General features: G+C 44.7%; 2 protein-coding genes and 2 non-coding genes across 4 annotated transcripts in view; all 4 read right to left on the bottom strand.

Annotated features, from left to right (window-relative positions):
- The window catches only part of LOC6550909, a 46,104-nt gene extending 21,987 nt beyond the window's left edge, over nucleotides 1-24,117 (bottom strand). The window contains exons 1-2 of the mRNA XM_015155490.2: nucleotides 23,502-24,117; nucleotides 14,465-14,755 (exon numbers count right to left, since the gene is read on the bottom strand). Coding sequence (XP_015010976.1) covers nucleotides 14,465-14,743 — 279 coding nt within the window. The 5' untranslated portion in view covers nucleotides 14,744-14,755; nucleotides 23,502-24,117. The remainder of the gene's footprint in view (nucleotides 1-14,464; nucleotides 14,756-23,501) is intronic.
- Nucleotides 4,618-7,142, bottom strand: LOC6550908 (xenotropic and polytropic retrovirus receptor 1 homolog). The gene is made up of 5 exons (XM_001976787.3): nucleotides 7,055-7,142; nucleotides 6,325-6,991; nucleotides 5,375-6,085; nucleotides 4,993-5,293; nucleotides 4,618-4,819 (listed from the first exon to the last, which is right to left on the bottom strand). The coding sequence occupies exons 1-5, from the start codon at nucleotides 7,121-7,123 to the stop codon at nucleotides 4,618-4,620; spliced, it is 1,950 nt and encodes a 649-aa protein (XP_001976823.1). The 5' UTR covers nucleotides 7,124-7,142.
- On the bottom strand, nucleotides 7,829-7,900 carry Trnap-cgg. Its single transcript has one exon. It is a non-coding gene; the product is annotated as a tRNA-Pro (tRNA).
- On the bottom strand, nucleotides 15,742-15,813 carry Trnaq-cug. The gene has a single exon. It is a non-coding gene; the product is annotated as a tRNA-Gln (tRNA).
- Nucleotides 24,118-24,382: the final 265 nt, after the last annotated feature.

Below are 24,382 nucleotides of genomic sequence, written 5' to 3'. Positions count from 1 at the left end.
AGACAGAAAAGTACGTAAATGAGAAAAAGGCACAGAGCGAGAGGAAAAAACACGTTTTCGGACTTAACGAGTTTTGTCGCAGTCGCTGTTCCAAAATCAACGTGCAACAGCAGCCAAAAAGTAAGAAAACCGAGAGAAACGCGTATAAGAACAACAAAAAACATTGTTATTGAGGTTGCCAAAGTGGGCTGCGCAAGACGTGGGGGGCGTGGCAGTTGCGGGGGCAGATGCTGGCGATATTATGTTGTTGTTTTTGTTGTTGTTGCTGTTAGCGGGTTCCTATGTTTAAGGTACATATATATGCTCGTGATGCTGCAGACCTGGAGGCAGAGGTAGCTTCTTCTTTATCATGTTCGCTGTTTTTTTTTCGACTTCTCCTTTTTCCAGTTTCGGTCCATGGCCCATTAGCTTTTGTTTTGGGGACCAGTTTCTCCAGGGCTTTTCGTCGATTCCGCGGCAAAGCCTTGTTTATGAGCCACTCGGGGCGGTCAGGAGTATATTGCGCGCCAAAAGCCTCGAAAATCGAAAATCGAAGCCAAGCCAAGCGCATCTTCAAGATGGGAGCTTATCATTAAACAAAAGCCGCTTAGGGACTTATTCTCCACCCCCTCCCCCCACGGAAACCCTCTTTTTGGCCAAGAGCTGAGCGAAGAACATATATCATCATGAGTTTATCATAAATTGCCTATATTTTATACCAAAAAATGTGTCAAATTTAATTTTAAATTTATGATGTTTAGCAAACACTGTTTTAATATAAGAAATCTAATCGGTATATATTGACTGAGGTCTTGGGCTCGTTCATATTCCTCTGAGATTTCATCACCTTTCAGTTGGCCAGCCCAGCTGGCAATTGCGAATTCGGCTCAAATGTTGACGATTATCATAATTTTTGTGTGTAGATGCTGATCGTGCAGCAACAGTCGACAACAAATTGTGGCAATTACATTGGCATTCCTTGGACTCACAGAGCAAAACACACAAACACCTGCTGTTTTGTGGGTTGGCTAATTAAATTGAAATTCATTTGCCGCAGCTGCCGATTCGCCAAAATCACTTCTTGTCGCCTTCGATTCCCCCTCCCCCATGGAACGAAGGAAATCCAACATTTGCCACTTCTCCCCGTCACAATAATTTGCAATTCTCCATGCTGCCAACCGCTAACGGCCAACATCCATCAGCTCATTATGGCCAGGCAAAAACTGGGCGCAGTGGGGGCGTGGCCGGCCGAAAATGGGAGGAAGGTCGCCTCCAGTCACCGCAGCTTGCCAATAGTTGATCTACATTAGACGGTTGCCCAATCGAGTTGGTTTCGCCTGGTTGATGCTAATAAAGCAGGTGGAGCTGCTGAAACAACAGAACTGAATTGTTGGCCAGGAATCGGGTGGTTGCAAGCTCAAGTTTTTGGTTGGGGGAGAACAATTGGCCTAGAACTACCAGCAAATAGTACATTAAGTTAAGTCCGTGAAACTGGCATTTATAAATTATTCTCCCTCCTGAAGGCTTATACCTTGGATTTTTGTATACAAACTTCAATTATATCCCAATCGTAATTGTTTCCTCATATTTGCCTGTTGTACAAAAATGCCGGGCACGTTCTTTGTACTTCTTTCAATTTGAAAACCACCTGCATTTGCAGGACTAAAACTGCTTGCAGCTGAAATTGGAGCTTAACAAAAACAAAAAGGGCAGATGGCTGCCTAAAATTTCAAAGATAAAACCCAACAAGTGATCGGATCGGAAAAGTAGGGGAGCGCATTTAGAACCTGGCTGCCAGCCAATTTATGTGCACAAATTAACAAGCGAAAAGCAGAAGACAGGGAGAGAAAAAACGGCAGCATAAAGGCAATCAAAAGGCTGCCACATAAATTTATGAGCTGCGTCAGAAGAAATCCCCGCTGAGGCCAAGAAACAGTCGATTACAAGCGGGGATGTCGGGGGATATCGGGGGAAATCGAGGATGCCGGGCACATCGGGCTTATGGACGCGTGCTGCTCCATAAAAGGGGTTTGCGAGGGGGCTCGGCGGGGGCATCCAATGGGGATTTCGAAAGGGGACATCCAGGGGCCAGTGAAGGAGGGATCAGCGCGCGCGCGCGCTCACAAAACCTGAAACCAGGAAAAGGAGTTAAAGCTGGGCAAACTGGTTCTTCCTCCGCGGGGGAAGCTTCGTCTTGGCCCCGCCGAAACAGAAACAGCTAAGAAACAACAAACAGCAAACGACCAGCAGAGCCAACATGTCCTGCTCCTTAGCTAAATTTAGCACGAGCTGGCCATCAAGCTCAGCTGGCTTGAAACGCTGTCACAAAACAAAAAAGAGAGAACAACAAACAAAGGGTTACAGCCAAGTTAAGAAAAGTTTTTTGGACTTTGTACGCAAGCTTGTTGCTTTGCGCGCCATTTTTTGAGCCACAGCGGGGCAGCAAACAGTAAACAACAGCCAAATGCAACTGCAGTTGGCCATCTAAGTGTGCAGTACATGTGTGGAGTTGCAAACACTTATGTGTATTGCTATGGCCCAAAGTTGGACATTGGCCACTGAGGGCACTCACTTCGCAGGAATAGAAGAGGTGATCATAAATCATAGGATGCGCATGGCTGAGCAGTACAAACAGTTGCGGAGTTGACCACAAAATATTAATAAATCCTAAAAATATAGAAGCTGAATAAAATGATGTGGGAAATACAGTAACGAAATTCAATCATGAATATAATAAATACTTGCTAGCTGCTAGTAACCCCCTTTAATCGGTCAGTGTCAATTTGTTCATTTGATTTAGTTCAGGCCTATTCCCGATAGAAAACCGGGCTCGAAGCCGTCTGGGCCTTGTTCGGCCAGTTGATGTCACCTTTTGGCCAGGCTCCACTCGATTCGGTTGCGATTGCATGAGTACTCGAACCCGAACTCGAACTCGTACTCTCATTGGATTTGTTTGCCCGCTTGGCTCTTGTTTGTTTGTTTGGCTTGGTTGCACCGTTTGTTTGTCTGCCTGTTTGTTTGTTTTGGTCCGCCTTTGGCGCGTGTGCAGCACGGCAACTGTACCAAGATCAACAGCATTTGCAGCATACATGTGTGTCTGCTGCAGTGTTGCAGTGTTGCAATGTGGCTGCTGTGCAGGCAGCCTAATTGACACGGCAGCAACATCGGCAGCATCGACATCAATTAATAATAGCCACCGTCTCCCTTTCTCCGCTTTTCTCTGGAGACATTGTCAGCGTCGCCAGTCGCGACAAGCAGCATAAATTGCAGTTGCCATTACCCAGCATCTGCAGCAGCAACTGCAGCAGCAGCAGCAACAGCGTCAACAAGTCAATGGCAAATTTATGTTTGACTCGTGCTCAAGTCAACCACTGCAGACTTGCTGCGAGTGAAAGATAAGTTGCAGTCAGAAAAAAGCTACATCGACTTTAGTTTACAGTGTGAAATCAAGTAATTTAAAAATACATTTTCGTAAGAAAAATTGTCCCAATTTTATAGATGTTATTTAACTGAAAATCCGAACTGGCTTCAAACTTTTTTCTAAGTGCGGTCAGCTATCGAGAGATTGTCCTGCCTGATTGTCTTCTTCTCCGCATCAACGATCCTCAGATGAAGGAATTTGATTTCATATCAAATTACACAAAAAAAAAACAGAGAAAGAGGATGGAGGGAATTCCTTAGGATTCATCCTTTGTTCTTCCTAATTCGATATTGGGGTGCCAATGGTTTTAGTGCCCGAACAAAAGGTATTGCCCCGAAGTATCCTTAACTTTTAGATAAGCCTATTAGTGGGGATTTCATTTTCTAAAGTCATTGTTAAATTAGAAATAAATCATTAAACTCAGTACTGCCACGATAAGATAATAAAGCAATAAAGTATTCAAACCCGCAAGCATTAGGATCTCTGGTTACTTTGAACTACAAAAGTGGCTTCCGAAATGATTTTATCCGATTAATAGATTTTAAAGAAAACAAAGGGTACCAAAGTGCTATACAAAATTTGTAAACAATTTTCATTGTGAAGTCTACAAAATATAATTTAAAAGAGCTAATGTATAAAATATGCAACCGAAAGATACATCCGATTGGAATGCCTTTCTCCGGATTAGAATGGCAGATCGGTGATCATCCCAGGTTTCCATCTCCACTCATTCTCTCGGCTAATTATGGGTCCAATCCAAGCTCAATGCGAGTCAATTAAGAGATTGTCGAACAGCTTGCTGGAAGCCGATGGTGATCCGTGATCGGGAGCTCGCCACGAGGATCCCCTCCTCGTTCTTGGCTCCTCTGCTCCCCTGCTCCTCCTTTCCAGCAATGACGATTGTTACCCGACCAGGCGATATATATCTATATACATACATATATATGCATGAATATATATATATATATATATATATATATATATATATATATATATGTATGTATGCACATATGGAGAAGGGAGTCCGGGGGAGCTACCACTTTTGGGTGCAGCTGGTCAACCGGTTTGGCGCGTGCTCCTCGTGCTCCCTTTCTCCAGTCGCCTTGTCTCAGAGCCTTTCCATCTGACTTGTATTTTGCACAAATGAATTAATTAAAGACGACGACGGGCCATTAAAGGAGCGGATTGGCGGGGTAAATAAAGATCAGCAGCTGCCTCTAGAAGTACTCCTTCTTCAGGCGAATGCGCTCATTCGATTTGCGTCGATTCGACACGCCATCCGACTCGTCCATCATGCTCTCCAGCATTCGTTCCTGGCGAGGATTCAGGGCTGCCAAATGGATGTCCCTTGTGGCGCGGAAGTTTCCGCAGTTGAACAAGTGCTCGTTCTCCAGGCGCACGTAGTTCCAAATGAAGCGTCTGCGGGCAGAAGGGCATACTACACTCAGCAAAACGGGGACGCTGTTTGAGCACCTTAATTAATTAGTTGGAAAACCACATTCAATTCGCTATTCGAATAGCTTATCCAAATTTCACATGGCAAAGCGTTGCATAAAATAGCAACAGAATTGAAAGGCCTTTCCATCTCTCACCTAGTAATCTCCAGGATACTGCAGATGGTCCTCATATTATAGGCAGTCATCAGGTTGTGGTACAGAATGGTGAACTCGACGGCCCAGAAGAGCCGCAGCACCAGATTCTCTACGATCACAAAGTAGTAGAAGGCCTGCGGATAGACCAGTTGCTTTCTGAGGAATATACGCTCACCGCTCATAATCCTGAAGAGCCCAAAGTCGCGAATAACATCCCACAAATAGCAGTAGACGGTGGCCACTACGCAGCTCGCGAGGAATAGCCAGGTGTAGGGGTTGCTGAACGTACTGGCATACTCACCTGCGGGCGAGGGTTTTAGGGGTTTCAGGATTTGTGGTCTCTACTAGTCAGGATTTCGATCCATTGGGGGAAAACGATTACCCTCCGAGTTTCTGCGCAGCGTCGCAAAGAGTACCACCAAAAACGTGGTTGAGTACTTTCCCGCATTGATCAGGTAGCTCACCGACTTGGAACCACTGTCCCTGAATCTTCGCAGGCACTGAGCAAATCGAAACCAGCCGGGCAGGCACATGGTAATCGGGACAATCACATCCGGCTCAAAGCAGTTGTTAACCCGTTCATATCGCAGCCAACTTATCGCATAGAACCTTAATGTGTAATAGTAATCTACAATGCAGGTCACCAGCGAGTTCAGCTGATCGCCCATCCAGAAGTCGGCAAATCCCACGTAGTGCAGTGGAGCGCTGATCACGCGACCCACCAGCTTGATGGTCCACCACCTGGCCGGCCAGTTCATTATTGGCAGAGGCACCACCAGCAGGCCAACCATGATCAGGATTAGGGCCAGTGGGAAGACGAACGGATCCGACACACCTATCAAGTCATTGTACAGGAACCCCAACATGGACAGGGCCCAAAGAATGCCGAAGGTGCAGGCGATTTCCAGAAATGTGGCCGGCTGCAGGTGACTTCTGGGGTCTATCTCAAAGATCAGGACATGGTTGACTCCGGCCTGCTGCCAGCCGGCAACGTTGGCGGCCATGTAGAAGTTGAAGATCACCCAGGTGAATGGACCGCGGTACAGGCTCATCAGACCCGGGGTATGATCCTCCAATGGAGCTCGTTTCCAGTCTAAGGAATTGGAATGGGAACAGGGCGTATCAAATTACCATGGGCGTATCATGTCCTACAAGCCAAAAATGACCAGTATATCACAATGTCATCACAATGGATACCCACTGACAAACTAATCAAGAGATTTAGATGGTAAGCTTCGATTTCTGGCATAAATCAAGTTGACTACTGGGCATTGATGGATGAGGCAAGCACTTTGATAACACTGGAAACAATGCATTCCCACAACAACCTACAGCTGATGGCGGTGACCACGAGCAGCATGATTAGCATGCCCAGAGCGATGCCCGCACGAAAGACCATCGATGGCGGAGTGGGCTCGCCCAATGGCGGAACTCTGAGCTTTTCCATGGCCAGCGAGCGATCCCCGTTCGCCAGGTGGGCCGTGTACAGATCCTCCACCTCGATGGTCATGCGCTGCAATAGACGTCCATCCGTAAAGGGGGCATCCACTACGTTCTCCGTAAACCACCTGCCTGCCGCACTGGAGCGCAAGTTTTTGTCGTACTTCTTGCAGATCTTGCGGAAGCCCGTCTCGTTCAGCGACTGGTAGTTCTGGATGAGCACCAGACTCAGATAGAACTCAGCATAGGCGTATCTCAGCTGGCGAGTGGTCATTATCTTCTTTTGGCTCCTTTCGGCTCGCTGTGACAGCGACGAGTCACTGCCTGTGTGTCCGGGTTCCCGGGAATAGGCGAGAAGCTGAAGCTTCAGGTGGCCATGTTTACGGCGGGCTTCGAGCAGTTTTTCCAGAAAGAAGTTGTTCACCCCGGTCAGTTCCGTTTGGCATTCGGTGAGGAAGGTCTCCTCAAAGGCCCTGTAATAGGCCTGAATTTCGTAGTCCGAGGAAGTAAGCGGCGAGGGGGCGTTTTCCACGCCCTGTTTGATCAGCTCCTTGAGATCCTTTTGGCGGCGTAATTAGGTTGGCTAGGTCCACATGCATATGTCGACAGTTATCCAGCTTACCCCATATCGCATATACTGCTGGCGCCACTCGATCGTCAGGTGGGACTCGAAGGTCTTGCCAAACTTCATCCTCGGCACGGGCGGGCTAGCCCACAAGGCGTGGCTGCTGTATGGCTAAAAACTAGCCGGATTCGTTAGGCTCTACAAATTCTGACATCTTTCTCCTGACAGTACTATGTCCAGCTAAACTAGCACTCCCAATCACTGCGATCGAAGTATACACCTTACCGCTTCCGTTCAATATGTTATTGGTATTGAATAACGTCTCCAGCGAGCAGTAGCATTTCAGCTTGAACTCCCATTTGTTTTTCAGATATATATGCACTTTCTGTTGAACCGGGAATTAATTACCCTAGAACCGTCTGTGTGTGCAGTGCAGCCAGCAGACCTTTGTGCAAACTCTGTTTCCGCTACTTCCTCGATTGTGAGTCACTTCCTCGGTCTCATTATGCGTTCGCACGCTGTTCCTCGTGGATCGCCTTCCTGTTCGTCAGAAAATCCCCAACCAGGTGAGTCAGTTACCCACAGATCACACTCTTGAAGAACTGAGTTCCCGTTCCCGTCAAGCGAACCCGAACCCGAATTTGCGACTCAACGAAGCGATAATGCCCGCGATAACAATTGGAAAACTCGCTTATCACGCGCTTGGCAAATGAAACTACAAAATATATTTTTATAGCCTCCCTATACGGCGATAAAAACATATCTCTTAGTTTTCTTTGCCAGGAGCGTGGTAAACGGGTAGGGGGGATAAAAAAAAGAGCTATCAAACCTGGGCTCGTCCGGGAATTGAACCCGGGACCTCTCGCACCCGAAGCGAGAATCATACCTCTAGACCAACGAGCCAAGCAGCCCTCGCAAATGTGAGCGGCGAAATAGGCAATACAAAGAGAGTGTCATTAATCTGGCATTGCAGAAACAACAAGTGCGAAGAATTCTACGCCACACTCTCTTCGCGCTTGAGTCTTCACTTCTTGTGGGGCTTCTGCAGACCGCTCGAGGGTGACGATCAGCGACGCCTACGACAAGAGTGCCGCAAGAGGCAGCTCAAAAAACCAAAGAAAGGCTGCAGATCCTAAGAAGTCCCTTTTGTGCTTTTACGCAAGCGCTTGCGGCAAAAGATACTAATTTATGGCCGTAGATCGATTGGGCATAAATTTAAAAACCGGCAGCCACAACCACAAATCAATTTGTACTTGTATTCCTATTTGTACCATTTAACCTGAAGCTTTTTTAAGAACTTGATAAGCTCTGGCTGCCGATTGGGGTCACAGGGTAGCGCCCCTTCTGCGGCCAATTCGAATTCCAGCTCAGAATCGTAATCAATTAGCCGCCTGGGCGAGGCCTGTAGCTAGACAAATTGTTCAGGGGTTTGGCACAAGGCCCATTCCTAAGGTTTGTGATATTTTCGCACCCGTAAGGCGCTTCTTGCGCTTAGGTGGGGCAAAATCATTGAAGGTCTGAGAATAAATCAAGAACTTTGATTCAGACTTAGCGAATTCCTAACTAGTTACTAGTTCCTAACTAGTTAAGAAAAAAAATAATAGTTAAAAAAAAGTAAATCAATATTAGCTACTGTTAATATATTACTCTTATAAATGGGAACACAAACAACAGCTGTTATGCACATGAAAATGGAGTCTTCCGAGTGCATAATAGTAATGTACAAAACAATTAATAACAAATTAAATGCATTAAGCTAATGATATCTTTTATGCACGTCAGCCATTAAATTACTTATAATACTGATAATTTGAAATATTACGAGCGGGCCACAAATGGAAGTGCATCTTCACGCACTGGATGTCCATGGCCCCTCGATTCCTGGCCAGAAAATCCAGTTGCCGCAATTTGCGCAATCAATCAATTAGGGGGGAAGATCGAAGATCGCAGATCCAAGATCGCTTCCTCTGCTCCTCGAATGGCGCCAAAACGGAAGCTGATCGACCAGCAACAACATCCGATCGGTGTTGGGGACAGATATACTCGTACGTATCCATAGGTGGTGCGGTTATATTATGGTGGTTTTACCAACTGCTTGAAGCGGTCTCCACCCAATGCCAACTTCCGTTTTGATTGGGCTCACAATTGGCGAGCGCTGACAGACCATGAGCGGGCAATCTTGGCCAGAACTCCGCAACTTGTGCAACTTCCGTGCTCCAGTTGTGCAAATTATGGCATCGCTCAGGTGTAATTACAAATGTCAGTGCATCGCCAATTGCCAATTGGCAATTGGCAATGGGCAATGCGTAATTGGCTAATTGAATTGCATGCCAATGATCGCTGATCAACGTGGATCGTCGGTTCACTGATCTGCTATCTGATGACCAAGCCCACATCCACATCCACATCCACATCCGATCATCCATCTTTGCTATCTGCCAAACATCCCCCAACATCAATCATCCGATATTTCCCTCCCGAACAACCGGGAAAATTCTGTGCTGCTCTTTTGTTTGCCCGGGTGGTCTGCTCCAATGCCCTCTGATCCCAACTTAGCTCCATTCTGTGGGTGGCTAATGGCCTAAACAAAACCCAGAGACCACACATTCGAAATGCGCTTTTCTTGCTTTTCCATTTCCCAAGAATACAAAACAAACACAAGCACACACACACACAAAAAAGATGCGGGATGCAGAGATTGGGAACCTCCTAAAACCGAGTTGCCTCAGAGCATGGCCCAAAGCGCGATTTCGCGACTAGGCTCCGATGAAATCAAGTGGAATCTAGATCGCAAGTCCCGCAGGCTGGTGAATTATGTTTCGGCTTAGCTGGAGGCTACAATGGGCCAAGTTAGTGTTGCACAAAATTAGTGCAGTCCAAAGCTGTGTTTAAGATAATTATTTCCCATAACTCGATGCTAAAGGCATTGAAATTGGTTTAGGTGGAAGCGTTGTGAATATTTTATATCTAATTTATACCTTTTTCCATCTTGGAGCTAATATTTATTCGCCCATCGAAATATACCAATAATTATTACAGAATAGTGAAAAGAAAGCAAAACACCAAATTTAAAATTGAATTCGAAGTGAAATATAACAAAACATGACAGGAAATGGGCATTACTCTGAAGCCGGCAATAACAATTACAAACAGAAAATACCATTACGCCGAAAAAACTATTACCGAAAAATGGGGAGAAGAATTTCTAATCTAGCCACCGATGTCGACGCTTTCACCTTTGTTTTATAAAGTCCGGTTTTTTCGGTGTTGGCCAAGATTTAACGTCTGACCACGGAAATGTAAATGGGAATGTAAATGCCGTGTAAATACAAAGCGGCGAGCGGGCTAATTGAAAATGCAACAATGGCTCGGCGGAAGTGCAGCGATCGAGTTTGAATTGGATTCGATTTTGGTTACCTTGTGATTGATTGTGTCTCAATTAGAGCCAAATTGCCCCAGCTGTGACAACTCAGCACAAAATGGAAAACAAACTAATGAGATTCATCTGATTTCTGTCTGGACCATCAGCCGATTAGCTAATGACATTCCGAAATGCAATCGGTAAAAGAAAGAAAGAGGCAGGCTGTACTTAAGCAAAACTGAACATAACATTGCATTTTAAAGTGAAATGAAAATTTTTTTATTCTTAGTCAGAAATGCAGGAGGAAACTTTTATTGGTTTCTTGATTTTTAATCTTGATTTTGATCATAGGAAGTGGCAGCAATGAAAATGCATGAGAGCACCACAATGTAATCCGTAATGGGATTGGAATCAGCATTAATTTTCCTGTTCTGGGCAACTTCATTAGAGCACTAATTGAGACATGAGTTGGATTGAGACATGAGGAAAGCCCGGAAAACACTTTCCATTTGGGCTACCGTTTTCATGTCTCCATGAGCAGCAGCGCACAGTTCCAAAGAAAATCAATAGCGAAACAGAAGACTTCGGACACGAACTCGAACGAGATGGTAACAGTTTAAAGGTTCATTGAACATGGACAACTCATGGGCAACTTTCGAATGGACAACAACATGATGTTGCCCCGTGTTGCTGCCACAATTACCGACAACAAGACCGAAGAGGTCTTGGTGTTCATTTGGAATACGAAATGCGGGTGCTATACCACCTCAACATTCGCTTTCTGGCCCTGAAATAACAATGCCGACCATGATGCTGGCCAAAAATAACATATCGTGCTCATGACTTTACATTTGCTGGCAACGATTACCAAATTTAAATAAAGTTTGTCATTTTTTGTTTTTTTGGGGGACGCTTTGATGAGTTGTGAACAACAATTAACGAGCGCAGTTCGGTTTACGAAAACATACACAGTAAATGTATGCGGAAGATGGATTGAAGTACTTTTCGGTGAAGATAATTAATCGGTGAAGTCAATTGGATACTGTATATGTATAAACATAATTACAAGTCACCCTTTTAATTATATCTCGGTGAATACTTCCAGACTTTTTAGCGGAATGCAAATCGTATCCACCGAAAACCAAATACAAAATGCCTATTAAGGAACTAAATCGTATTTTGCGGTCAAAACGTAAAGCCACAAAATGTACATCAGTACTCCAGTCTGTTGAATTTACAACGCATATTCTACTTTTTAATAAAAAAAAAAAGCATTAAGACCCCTATCAAAACAGTTTAATTCGTGTAACCTGCCATCCCTTTGTAACCCTCATTCCGGTTGTCCAGTTTGCTTCTTCTTTAAACTGAGTCAGATATGAGTCTGGTCCGTGTTTCTAGATCGTTTTATAGGGGGAATAGACCCCTTTCGACTTGGCCTTACTTTAAAGCCACACAGGAGTTGAGACGAAGACGTTGTTCTTTTCGGACGGCCGAAAGCGATATTTTTTCACAGGCAGCGTCTTCGAGCGGAACCGTCTTGGATCAACTTTTCCTGTTCGCCTTTTTTTGGCAGCTGCTCCAGCGACAGGTGTACCTAAATCCCACATATCTTCATACAGCGGGGTTCAAAATATTAGCAATGGGTCCAGATACGCGAGACGCGTGCTTACTTAAAAAAAGGACAAATTAATCCCGGAAATGTATGTATTTTTACAATTTTAAAAAAATCTATAACAGTATACGAATGTAATGATAAACCATAAAACAGTTCCTAGCTTATAACATTATTTGTTTTTTGGCCATTTTTGGCACACGCACTTGCCCAGAAAGTTTTCTCACATTCGCAGCGACAGGCGAGGGGGAACGGGCGAGGCAGCGGGGAGGGAAATCATCATTTGCTTTTGGCCATAAATATCAAATTCATATTAGTTGCCAACCAAGTGGAACCCCCTCGAACCGCCGACCCGACCCGTTTGTTTGGCTTATCGTGTGAACTAATCTAAGGGGAGTCTCAGGTCTCGGAACTGGAGTCGTAGCTGTGAAATGATGTGCGAGCCCATGAGCATAATACTTCCCCCATAATACACCGCCCCACCCCCTCGAGGCCACGACTTATGTGTATCATGGACCGATTGTTGACCGTCTACGCTGAAATTGAAGCCCAGGAAAATGGTGCGACTGGAAGTTGTTTGCAGCTACTTTATTACACTCGGCACCACAAAAGAGCCAAGAAGTTCGTCTGAAGGTTTCGCTGCCTGAGATGTACGTACAAGTGTATATTCATATATATATGTATGTATATCGTTTTTTGTCGCCGAGGGTCTCTCGTTGCAGTTGAGTGCCCCCGACTTCGGCAAAAGAAACACATTAAAAGCATATCAAGTGGAATCATCGGTGTGTTCTCAGCGATTGTCAGTTGCAGGTTGCAGGTTGCAAGTTGCAGGTTGCTGCTTGCAGGTTTATAGTTGCCACTTGCAACGGAAGCCAGCGTCCAAAAGAACGGGTGGGGGGAAGACTGTTGACTTTGACCAACAATCTTGAAGAAAGCCAAAAACAATCAAATCACTTCGTCTTGAAGATCTCGCCTAGACAATGGGATCTTTAGATGGGACCGAAATCAAAGCTGGCAACTGTCAACAAATGTTTTTTGGGCTTGGCCCACGCGATTTTGCCACATTTGATTGCCATTGTCTTGCGGTGATTTGTTTCCATTACCTGGCACTCTGCGTGCGACAGTATTTCGGGGTATATTGGTTTTAATCAGCCGTTGCAACTTCTACGAATCAGCCCAATACTTGTTAGGAAAATATTAAAATATATAGCTTTTCTCTTGAATAAATAAATTGCAAGTTACACTCGTAACTGTTAAGATATGTGACTTTCCAAGAGGGTACTTCGGAGTTCGAATTACATTGGGATTGTAAGCCCCTCGACACATATCGTGTCGCCATGTGGATGCCACGCCTTGTGCCTCGCATGTTGCAAATGCAGCAGCCGTGTAAGAAATAAAACAGAAATAAGAGCACATGCCGTCCGTGCAATTAGTTTAATGTTAGTGGCCGCACCTAGGCCTCGCCCGCCTCGAGATCTCAAGATCTCCCAACTCTCGATCCCCAAACCCCAAACCCCAAGCCCCAACTCCCAACTCTTAACTCTCATATCCCAACGATCCCATTCGAACTGCGCGATTGGAAGGGGCTAACTACTGAATCTGGTGGTAAGTGAGTCATGGCGATCGAGATTTATCCAATTGATAATTGAACAGCAACGCCCGAAGACAGTTACACAATGGCAGGCTATTATCGGATGCAAATGGGTGTGAAGACGATCAAGTACCAAAACATCGCCACTTATGCCTGATATGGGATATTAATCCATGTCGAAACGGACTGTGAAATTGCACGAGTTGATGCTAATGGTATATTCAATTAACTTCGTTGAAGTAAGTTACATCGTTCCTGATCTATTTAAGCGAGAGCGATTTAAGCCAACCTGAGGGATCTTCAAACGTGTTACCAATAAGTGGGAGAGTTTCAAGTTGTTCAGCTCCCATCTATATATAGGGAATAACAAGAGCTGGTCCCTGTCTCGTCAGACATCCCATTTCTTGTTGCAATCGGACTAATTGCTGTACGAACTGGGATTTTGCATAATTCCCTCGGCATAACCCCATTTTCTAGGAGGGGCCACTGCCGGGGCGGCAATCATTAATATACAGATTTATGTTTATTAAGAGCTGCTCACTAAATTTATGCAACTGGGTGGCGCCCCCAGTTCCCCGAAGAGAACCACTCTACTTTGGCCCAACCAAACCGACAATTGGCCATGTGAAAAGTTTGCCTTGACTGAGAACTGAAACGCCACAGTGAGATACAGTGAACCCACTCAGTGGAAGACGCAGTGAAGACCAAAGAGTGGGTGCACTGGTGGCGCCCACATCTTTGACCTGACTCACAACCACACTCTCCAGCCCAACTTTGCGGCCAATTAACACAATTTCGATGATGCTATGTTGAAGGTTGTCACATATTAACTGGAGGCCATTTGTGTAACTATCACCCAATAATATATAAACAAATACTGCATATAAGCCAGAAAGTGCTTACCTGTACGGCACAGTTGAGGAAGCAGTTGTTCTGCCCGGGTCCATTGAGTAGTCCCTTGGATGAGGGCTCCAGCGTGGGCGAGGCCAGGCTATTGGGTGCTCTCAGCAGCTCGAGAATGCGATTCCGCTCCGATCCGTTCTGGATTGAACCCACGGCATATGGCTTGGGCGGTTGGCCATAAGGGCTGTGCGTGGGCGTGGCAGGTGTGGCAGCTGCGCCACTGGCCAACCGATAAAGTGTGCCCGGCGTGGTCATTCTGCGTCCACTTCGGGCTGACATCCAAAAACTGAGCTGCAAAGAGAAACCAGATGGAGAAAGAATTAGAGACATGTGTCACTCCTCTGCGAACGGATCCCTCATGACAGCTTGGGATTGACCCAAAACCAAGGTGTCCGAAATGTCCAAACATCTCGGATTGTCGGTGAAGAAACCAAGACTACGGATTTCATATTTGAGATCTGTGTTTCAAGATTCCAGACTCGAGATCCGAGATCCGAGATGATGTGGGTTGGCCCTGACGTGTCGCCAGCAATTAGTCGCAGCTGTGAAATTTCCTTCATGCGAAGCAAAAGCGTGATCACGAAGGTGGAATTTGAGTACTGCACACGGAAACACCAGCCAAGTGGGGAGGTCACTGGATGTGTAACTTGAAAAATACACCAAGTTTTTCTAATACTTTCAAAAACACTTTGTAGTGCACAGCAATAATTCCTGATAATTCAATGGAGATTGCCCTCCAAATTCGTCTGCTGCTGGACATTTGGTCATTAATTAATACAAAGTCGGAACTGATGGATTATTGATTGCTTGTTCCAGATAAGTGCGTTTATAAATATTGATGAAGTGAAATCGAGATGCCGACTGGAATCCTTAAAAACCAAGACGATGCCCAAACCGGAATGAATACGCCCCGCAAAGTTCCTCTTTTCTTTAGCTGAAAGAGTTCTGCGAGTGAAAGTCTAGAAAATAAACGGAGTACGAGTATGTTTTCCACTAAGAGCCATACATATTGTGGCGTGAGTATTTGTGTCACTTGGCGGAAATGGCCAACTGCGATTATGCAACCGTTAATTGCAGGCCAGCCGTCGTCATTCGCAATTCATTCATCAAATTGCACGACACGGCCAAGATACTTTTTTATCTTTTTTGCTTCCATTTCGTTTTATTTGCACACCTTTTCTGCTCTGCTATGCGTACAGAAATAGTTAAGCAACCCAGATGACAAAGAGACTTTCTCAAAAATTTGCATATTTTGTTCAACAAAAAAAATCCCTTCTAGGTTCCACCGAGATTTGAACTCGGATCGCAGGATTCAGAGTCCTGAGTGCTAACCATTACACCATGGAACCCGCATGTCGAGCACTGAGCAAAAAAATGCTTATCAATTTCATATTTACTAGAGCTATATATTTTTTCTAGAGCTATTTTTAGCTGCCGGCAGCGTTTGCTTAAAATAAAAATGCTGAGTCTGCTTAATTCTGGACTTAGCTGGAATTTGGATTAAATATTTCAACTCTGTTTTAATATTCACATATGTATATACTTAGATTATGTGAGCTGGACGTGGCTAGGCCCGTTAAAAACTATTTGGTAAGCTTATTTGGCTTTAAATATAAAGTAATTCCAATTTCCAATTCTGATAACGAATCAGGTTGATAAATATGTTTTTCGGAAAAGCCGAACATTTAAATATTAAATTCCAATCCATTGCCCTCAATTCCGGGAATTAATTTTTTGGGTGAAACCCGAGAGCTGTCGAGCCCAGAAGTCGAAAGATTCCCCAATTCTCAATTCCCAATTCCCAAATCCCAATGCTCAATTTGGGTTTTATGCGCCGAACGTTGCTAATTGATAAATGCTGCCATAGGGCACCAGCTCACCTTTCCCGATCCGCTGCACCCTAATTAGCATAATCTTCCCGAGCTGCAGTTGCACCTGCAACCAAAACCGTTTTGCATATTAATCGAGTTGGTTGGAAAATCAAAAACAACAAAAAAAAATGGAAAAGAAGAAGAAACTTGGTCGAGGGGAGGGGGGCGCAGCGGCATTTCAATTGCTCTTGCGTGAAATGCAACAATTTGTGGCAGCAACAGTGGCCAATCAACATTCGACATCGTCTCGCTGTCAATTCAATTTGAGGATCTATTATTGGGCCATGCAACATCAAAAGTGCGGATAAACTTTTTAATTTTCCACTGCTCCTTTTGTCTTAAGATAATTAAGAAATTCTTTAGAAATTACAAGAGAAGCAGACAAAAAAAGCGGCTATGCAGCTCACGCAATTGCTAATTGTTTTATCAGTTTTCTCTGGTTTATTACTAAAATCTCGCAAAAAGATGAAGTATTTAACAATAAATGTAAGAAATATTGAAGTTAATCATACAAGTTAATCATACAAGTTCGAGCTTTTGGCATACAAAACACGCTGGACCGCACACGTTTAGGCCCATAGATATAGATACATTTCTCTCATTTGGTCGGTCACGCACTCGAATTTTCGCGACAATTACACAGACTTGGGACTAATGGGTTCGGGCCACTCATTATGTTGTTGTCTACCGTCTTGGCCCGAGTCTAACCCATGTCTTAGCCCATGCTGGCGCCACCAGATCGGTCCATTAGTCATAAGTGGCCACTGGCCAGAGGATAGGCATACTCAGTAAACGGTGGATGGTGGACGTTGGATAGTGGATAGTGGAAGTGGACTGACCTCGCCGGAAAAACGTGACATAATGCAAATCACACCGGGGCAGATAATCGCCCAAGTGGTGTGTTGGCCACAATAAGATTGAAAACTGAATGAATTGGTTTAAATGAAAATGGGTTTGGTAAGAGCTTCGCTGGCAGTTTGCCCACTTGGTTTTAATATCATATTCTCTGTTAAAATCAAATACCAATATGTATTCTATACCTTTTAAGATGTCTTGGTTTAAGTTCGTTAGAAAAAGTTTAGGGAAATTGATGAACTAAAACTTGAATCATGGTTTCTATCCATTCCTTTTTTTAATTATTTGCTCAAAATGTGAAGAGTCATCGAAAATGGAACACTACGAGTATAATTCGTGGACTACCAGAGAGACGGGATTCGAAGCTTGATATTGGGGGAACTTTCTTCTTTCTGCCACAGATTCTTGTGGTTCCACTAGACCCAGCGCTTCCCCCGGATTTTTCCCCGGCATAACCACCTTCAGTCTGCTTGACTGACAATTACAATAGCTCAATCAAGTAGAGAACAGTCACCTGGCTGGCAAGACATATGGTTCCGAGACCGGGCCTCATCTCCATGTTGCCTCCATCGGCTCCATTGCCTCCAAGTTACCTCCATTGGCTCCGTTGATGATTGGGAGCAATTGCTCTAGAAACCATGCCAAGAATGTTGAGCACCTGTTGGCATAATTTCCACAGCAGGCGAGCAGTGGCTTGTCTCCGACCCTGAGAAATCAATGCAGTTTCTTCTCTGCGCCTGCCTTTGTGTATCGACTCCACTCGTCTTTAGTTCACTTTGCTCAACTGCACTGCGAATGAAATGGCTGAACGTGCCGGAGCAGGGAGCTCAAAGCTCAGGCATTGCTTTTTAATGGCAAGCCATATATCTTGGTGCTTCAATTGACCGACCAGCTGTTAACTAACAAAGAAAAAAACCAACAAAAAATAAAGAAAAGTGGGAGCTAAATGTGCCCACGTGTTTGTTGCTGCCTTCGCCACGTTTTAATTTGACAACTGAGCCGCCAAACATTTCGTTTCGGAACTGCGCCCACACAATAGTAACCCTTGAGATAACGCGTTTATCTATTGGAACACCACCCACACAACGCCCATGCACCTGCCGCACTGAGAACGAAAACTAAACTCTTACTTATTTGTAATTGTTGCCAATTAATTAACAGTGTAGATTGAAAAACGTATAGTGTTATTTCCTGTGTATCAAAATGCAGCGAAGTTTGGCGAGTTTAATCTAAGCTTCAGCGGACTGAATCGATGTCTATTGAAGCTGGCACGAGTTTGGAGTGCTGCCAACAAATTGCGGCGAATTCCAGTTGCAAACTCAGGTGCACACATTAATTTGGCATTCCCAATTGACTGATCGACTTGCGGCCTGGATGAAAACTAAGTGGTTCTGTGCAACCTTATGGTCAATACTGAAGTTTCATACAATTATCAGCTGTAACTGCTCAATAACATTGAAGAGAGCACAAGCACCTTGTCCACATCATTATCAATACTTTTCAATTGCGCTTAGACGACTAAGTCAACGCATATGCCCACGCATACCCTTTGGACTGCCCACTGCCCAGAAAATGGGCGTCTTTGTGCGGAAAATTTCAGTGCGAAAGCGCTACAACATAAATGCTCGATCTTGGACAAGGATCGGGCTTGGGTGAAAAGGGACTGTCCGCTGGCGACCGCGAAATCGAGAACTGCCAAGACAATGGCTGATTGTGACTGACAGCATAATTTATAGTTTTGCGATTTGAACTGCGTCGCAGCCGGGCATTTGACTTTCATGCCGACAAAGAGTTGCCGAGAGTCGCGAGATCCATCTCCATCTCCACCTCCATCTCCATGGAAATGATCAGCTGCAGGCCTAGGCTTTCAGCATTTCCATCTATGGTATGTGTCCACTGTGGCGTGAGGAGCCAATCAAATGGAAACGTAGCGAATCGGAACTTTGTGTGTGGCACAACCGCAGCTGTCAGTTATGACAGCGGTCATCTCGGATCTCGGATCTCCGATCTTGGATCTTGGATCTGGGATCTCGGGTCCATCTGCATGCTCATCATCATTACGATCATCATGGAGGTATGCAAATTGGCCATTGTGGAGGCCTATCAGATGTAGGACTCATTAGCGAATCGGTTTGGCACTGGCCATTAGCAACACCTTCGACCAGTTAATTATGGTACCGGCCATAAATCGAAGCTGGGTGCTCCTAACAAGATCTATCCGGCGATACAGAATACAACTATTGATAGACATGGATCGATGTTTTTGGATAGTGGGTGTGTTATGCAAATGCCACGCATAATAAACCCAGTATATCCGAAATAAAAAAGCTAAAAAAAACGACTTTCAAACAAACAGACACTGTACGTTGTCTTTTAAACGTATATTGTGACTTTTGGCCACGTGCGGTTCTCTGGCGTTCTCGCTCTCCGTCTCGCTGTAGACGGTTTTATTTTATGGAAATTAACATTTTTTAATGGGTTTCTTTTTTCAGGCCAGGCCCAGCAGACGCACACACTAACTGTTTGTCGGACGGAGGAGAGTCGTCGTGTCATGCAGCATGTGAGATTTCTTTTGCGTACGCATACAAGTGCGTCGTTGATTTCCTCGATCATGTAAAAAAAAAAAAAAGTATATATATATATACAACAACCGAAAATGCTACAAGTTGCGTGTTGCTTTGGTAAGAAGTCCATCGCCCATCCATCGATCCGAACAAGTTTAGGCCACCCGATCGCACTTAACGTTGGCCCACTGGTTTGATTTTTGGGTGAAAGCGGTCGCGTGAGAAGTAGAAATCGCATGTCCTCATAAAGGAGTTTTACCGATCTGACGACGAAAAATACTGCCAACAGAGTCCCGGAATAATAATAAGGATTAATGATCGCTTCCACATGGAAAACACAGCTCAAGGCGCTTCGAATGGGAAAACATTAGGCAATTTATATGCGCTGCGATGGGAAACTGCAACTACAAGCCACTTGAGCCTAACGCATTTTCCGGAAAATGCATCTCAAGTGGCGCTGGGCACAAGTGCAGCGATCGCATTACAAAAGGACTCAATGGCGAGAAATTAAAAACCAGTACCGGCTATCTCAATCACTCAATCGTCGATTTAAACTCGATTAACAGAAAAGCCAAATGTGAAAACCAGCAAGGAAAAGACCCCGGTCTACCCAACGACTCCTGTCCACTCTTCAGTTGAGATGTTGTTGAAATTTGGATGCCGTCAGCGACAAAGCCCCCCAAAAGAAGCAGAACACGCAACTTTGAACGCAGATCGAACATAATTACAAGCCGGGTGCGGAGAAGCCTCCAAAAACAGAGTCGAGAAAGAGTTGGGAATTCTCGAGGCGTCTTGAGTTGGTTTCGTTCCCCTCGTGCTCGAAAGACACCAGGCCACTTCACTCTAATTCCGATTCCGAATCGGAATACGACGCCTACTAGATGACAAATGGTCGATGGCAACGCCATCCGCAGATGGATAGATAGAAACCGCGGTGCGGCACCATAATATGGCAGTTCCATGGGAGATCCGAATGGCAGACAATGGAGCCACGGAGCAGGTTCAATGACAGCCCCGTTCCGCGATAACCATCATCATCGCATCACACAGCCCGTCACTGTGATAATTCATTAAAATTTTGTCGTTTTGCCTTCTACTCTTTGCATCCATGAAATACATAAGTAGTGTCTTGAAAGATATATCTAAGAAATACGAATTATCGGACGTGAAGCTCTCCTAGTTATGAATTGCGATTATATGGCGACTTTGATGAACAATAATGTGTAACTTGGCTCTAGCAATGTCGTCTTAGTTATTGGATAGAGTTCTGCCGCTGTTGGAGTCGCGCAAGTTCCCATGCCACCCAAAGAGATCTTAAACTAAGCGAATCTGGCGAGCAAGTGAACTCTGCGAACTCCGAACCTGATTCTCGTCATTGGAGGAATGAGGAACGCCACTAGGAGCCAGCCAGCTCGCAAGTTCCTAAGTACATGCTGTGCGCACTTAGCGTAATGCCAGCAGATCGGAGTGTCGGCACATCCTATAGATACACACAAGAGTGTAGCCTTCCTCCCACACACACACACATTCACACATAGCCTCCCATACTTGCACTCTTATAAATCGCTATGCCCTGCACATGTGCAGCAGTAATCAAAGATCTGTTTATTGTTTATTACAATGGCCGGCAGAACCATCAACGTTGCATCCCTTCTCCCAGATATCCAGATCGTTTTTAGCCGGCCAGGCACGTGCCGTGCCCCTAGACCTCCACCTCCATCACCACCACCTCCTAACCCCCCGAAATAAACGAAATTCAGCATCCAAGAGTTCTCCAAAAGTGCTGATTTGGTTTATTTTTGTCTGGCCTGGCATTCGATCGCTCTAGCATTTCAATTGAACTTGTAGTGCAGCAAAACTTCATAAACAGTTTCTAACTCCACAAGAATATATATAAGCTTTGGTAGTTTCTGAGTAGATATTTTTAGGTGGAATATACTTTGCAGTGTACTTCCAAAGGGTGAAGAATGTAGGGAGTTTTGTTGCACTTTATAACGCTTTGCTTGCTTGTGTTTTATAGACCGTTTATAGGGCAGGAATGCATAGCATTGCATTCTCTTGTAAAGACAAATGCTTCACACAAAGCTTCTGTCCCTTCTAAAGTGTTTTCTTTTTTTTTGAGCTCTCTCAGCTTGGAGCATTATGCCTAAAAATTCGCAATTATTTGAATACATAAATTTTTATGCTTCGGTCACAACTTCAACTCGTTTGAGTCTCACGCAATTTGCTTTGAGCAATTGCTAAATTGACAAATTGTTTGTGTGCGCCTTACTTGTTGCTCCAATTCAAAATAACTTAGGGCAAACTTTAGCCCAAGGAATTTTTTTTGTAACTCGCCCAATCCACAGACACTTGCATGAATTTTCAATCAGTTGAAAGATTATAAACCTGATAAGGCTGTTTAATAATTAAGCTGAGCACAGTCATAAAATTGCTACAAATTAATGTAAAGAAATTGGGACGCCAAGTTGCTTGAAAAGTTAGTTTTGGATATACCACAGTCAAAGCACTCGACTATATAGATTTTACTCGATTTTTGTTCTTTTTGGTTTTTTTTCAGCCATGAGCAGTTGGCAAGCAACCTACGATGATCGCCGATGGTTTTTAATTACACGGCAGCTCGCAGACTGTGCCTCTTAGCCCCCCGAAGCCCACAAAACTACGGGTTTGGCGACCATCGCGGCAATTAACAATCTTTTGGCGGCGACAACACTTAACGGGACAACATTTTGCGAATTCGAACGAACGCATCGATTACCTGAACGGAGCTACGCACCTGACGGCGTTGCCGAGGCAGGTGAAAATCGAACAATTTCAGAAAATATCTCAGGCGGCAGCTACGCAAATTTTACGCAATTGGGGACAGGGCGAAAAATGCCAAGTGCAACACTCGTTTAGTGCGAAAGTTTTCAAGCAAACATTCCAAAACATTAATAACTGAAGCAAAACATTTGCCATCAATCAGTAAATCTGGAAACATGGACAGCAACAAAAAACGCGATCATCACGTACACTATCGCATCGCATCGAGAGTGGCTGACCCCGAAAGCCCCAACTACTTGTCTCCGAATGAAATGACAGCCAAAGAAGCCGGAGCAACAAAACGTCGTAAAAAGCGTTTGCCAAAAATGTGAAACCAGAACAGGCCAAAATAAAAAGAGCCCGGCAAAATTGGCGGAGAGAATCGCCGTGTGCACAGACCTTCAGAAGCCATGAATCTGTTCTCGGTTTTTGTGCATCTGAAGGCTTTCATGAGAGATCTTTAGTATCGGTGTCAATACTTGAACACACTTCCAAATTCGAAATTTAACCCAACTAATGTAGTTTGTTTAATGCGAAGATTGTGTTCCGTATTCAAAGTTTAAAGCCCCATTGTCTCCGGTGTTCGAAAAGCGAATTCTCATTGGAATTTGGAAAATCAAGTAAAATTTGTTTCACCTTTGACGGGAAACCCTGATCACCTATCAAATGACGCCTCTCCAGAAGTCATTTTCATTTTCTTCCCTTCGGGGTTCTGTTTTCCCTGGCAAACCGTAGAAAATCACTTCCCAGGCGGATCAGCGGATCAGCGATTGAGTGGATGATTGATGGATGCCCAGCGCACATTATCTCGAAACTCACACATCAACCAACTACCCCCTCCAAAACCTAATCAGATTAGCTCGATGTCATAACCCGGCATGGTTATGGGTAGTTGGTTTAGGTATACGTATAGGAGGTATAGGTATAGGTATAGGTTTCACTTACCAGGCTACACCTGTGGCTAATATGATGATGACGATGAAGGGCGGAGGCTGCGGCGATGCAACAATTGCGGTTGCATGTTGACCGGAAGTTTTCGGCTGGCCGCAAGGCAGGATATGGGGATATCGCTGGATATCGGTGGATGTCGGGTCTTGAGTTTATTGTGTACGAGTATATTACCCTTGCCAAAAGCCAAAAGAGAGCCAAAAGAGAGTGCGAGAGGGCTTTGCCCGAGTGTTGGCCACTTTTCACACGCTTTCACTTGAACAAAAACTCAAAAAACTCAGCAAACACAAAAACAAACTCAACTCGGCCACTATTTGTTTTTCATCTTCATCTTCATTATTCAGGTTTGCAATCGCGGTTTAGTTTTTTTGACAAAACAGGCAAAAGCCATCCAGCAACTAGCAACTAATGGTTTAGCCTCGCAAAGACAAACAAACTGGCAAAGACACACGCGCACGTCAACAAAAACACAACTGTGTGGCAACTGCGCAAACGCAAATGCAAATGCAAATACACTAACGGCAAACGCAAACAAAGTCAGAGCAGCCGCTATAAATCGAAACACACCGACAGCGAACCGACACGTCCGTCCGCTTTCGAGAGTAAAGAACGACTGATTGAAAAGGCAGTGGAGATCCGCGATGGTAGAGAAACGTGATAGTGGAGAAACGCGATGGTGGAGAATCGTGATGGTGGAGAAACGCGATGAGCAGTTAGTGAAGTCACCCACCAGCGGAGAGATCAGGCCTTTTCCCTAGCCAATACTCGAACACATCCGGAGACTTTTTACTGCTAATGGTGAATGTTCAAAGAATAATTCTTTCATCCGCAAACGTCAAATTCTCCAGCACTTTTTCGGCGCGCCAGTGAATAACCAT

Source organism: Drosophila erecta, unplaced genomic scaffold (assembly GCF_003286155.1).
Source record: "Drosophila erecta strain 14021-0224.00,06,07 unplaced genomic scaffold, DereRS2 tig00000126-arrow-pilon, whole genome shotgun sequence".
NCBI lineage: Eukaryota > Metazoa > Arthropoda > Insecta > Diptera > Drosophilidae > Drosophila > Drosophila erecta.
Note: the sequence above shows the minus strand (reverse complement) of the source record. Positions and strands in the feature narration are given on the sequence as shown.

Coding starts and splice junctions, on each gene's coding strand:
- LOC6550908 (XM_001976787.3), bottom strand. CDS start 7,123: ATGAAGTTTGGCAAGACCTTCGAGTCCCACCTGACGATCGAGTGGCGC. Junction 6,086..6,324: donor CGTGGTCACCGCCATCAGCT/GTAGGTTGTTGT, acceptor CCAATTCCTTAG/ACTGGAAACGAGCTCCATTG. Junction 4,820..4,992: donor AGTATCCTGGAGATTACTAG/GTGAGAGATGGA, acceptor TTCTGCCCGCAG/ACGCTTCATTTGGAACTACG.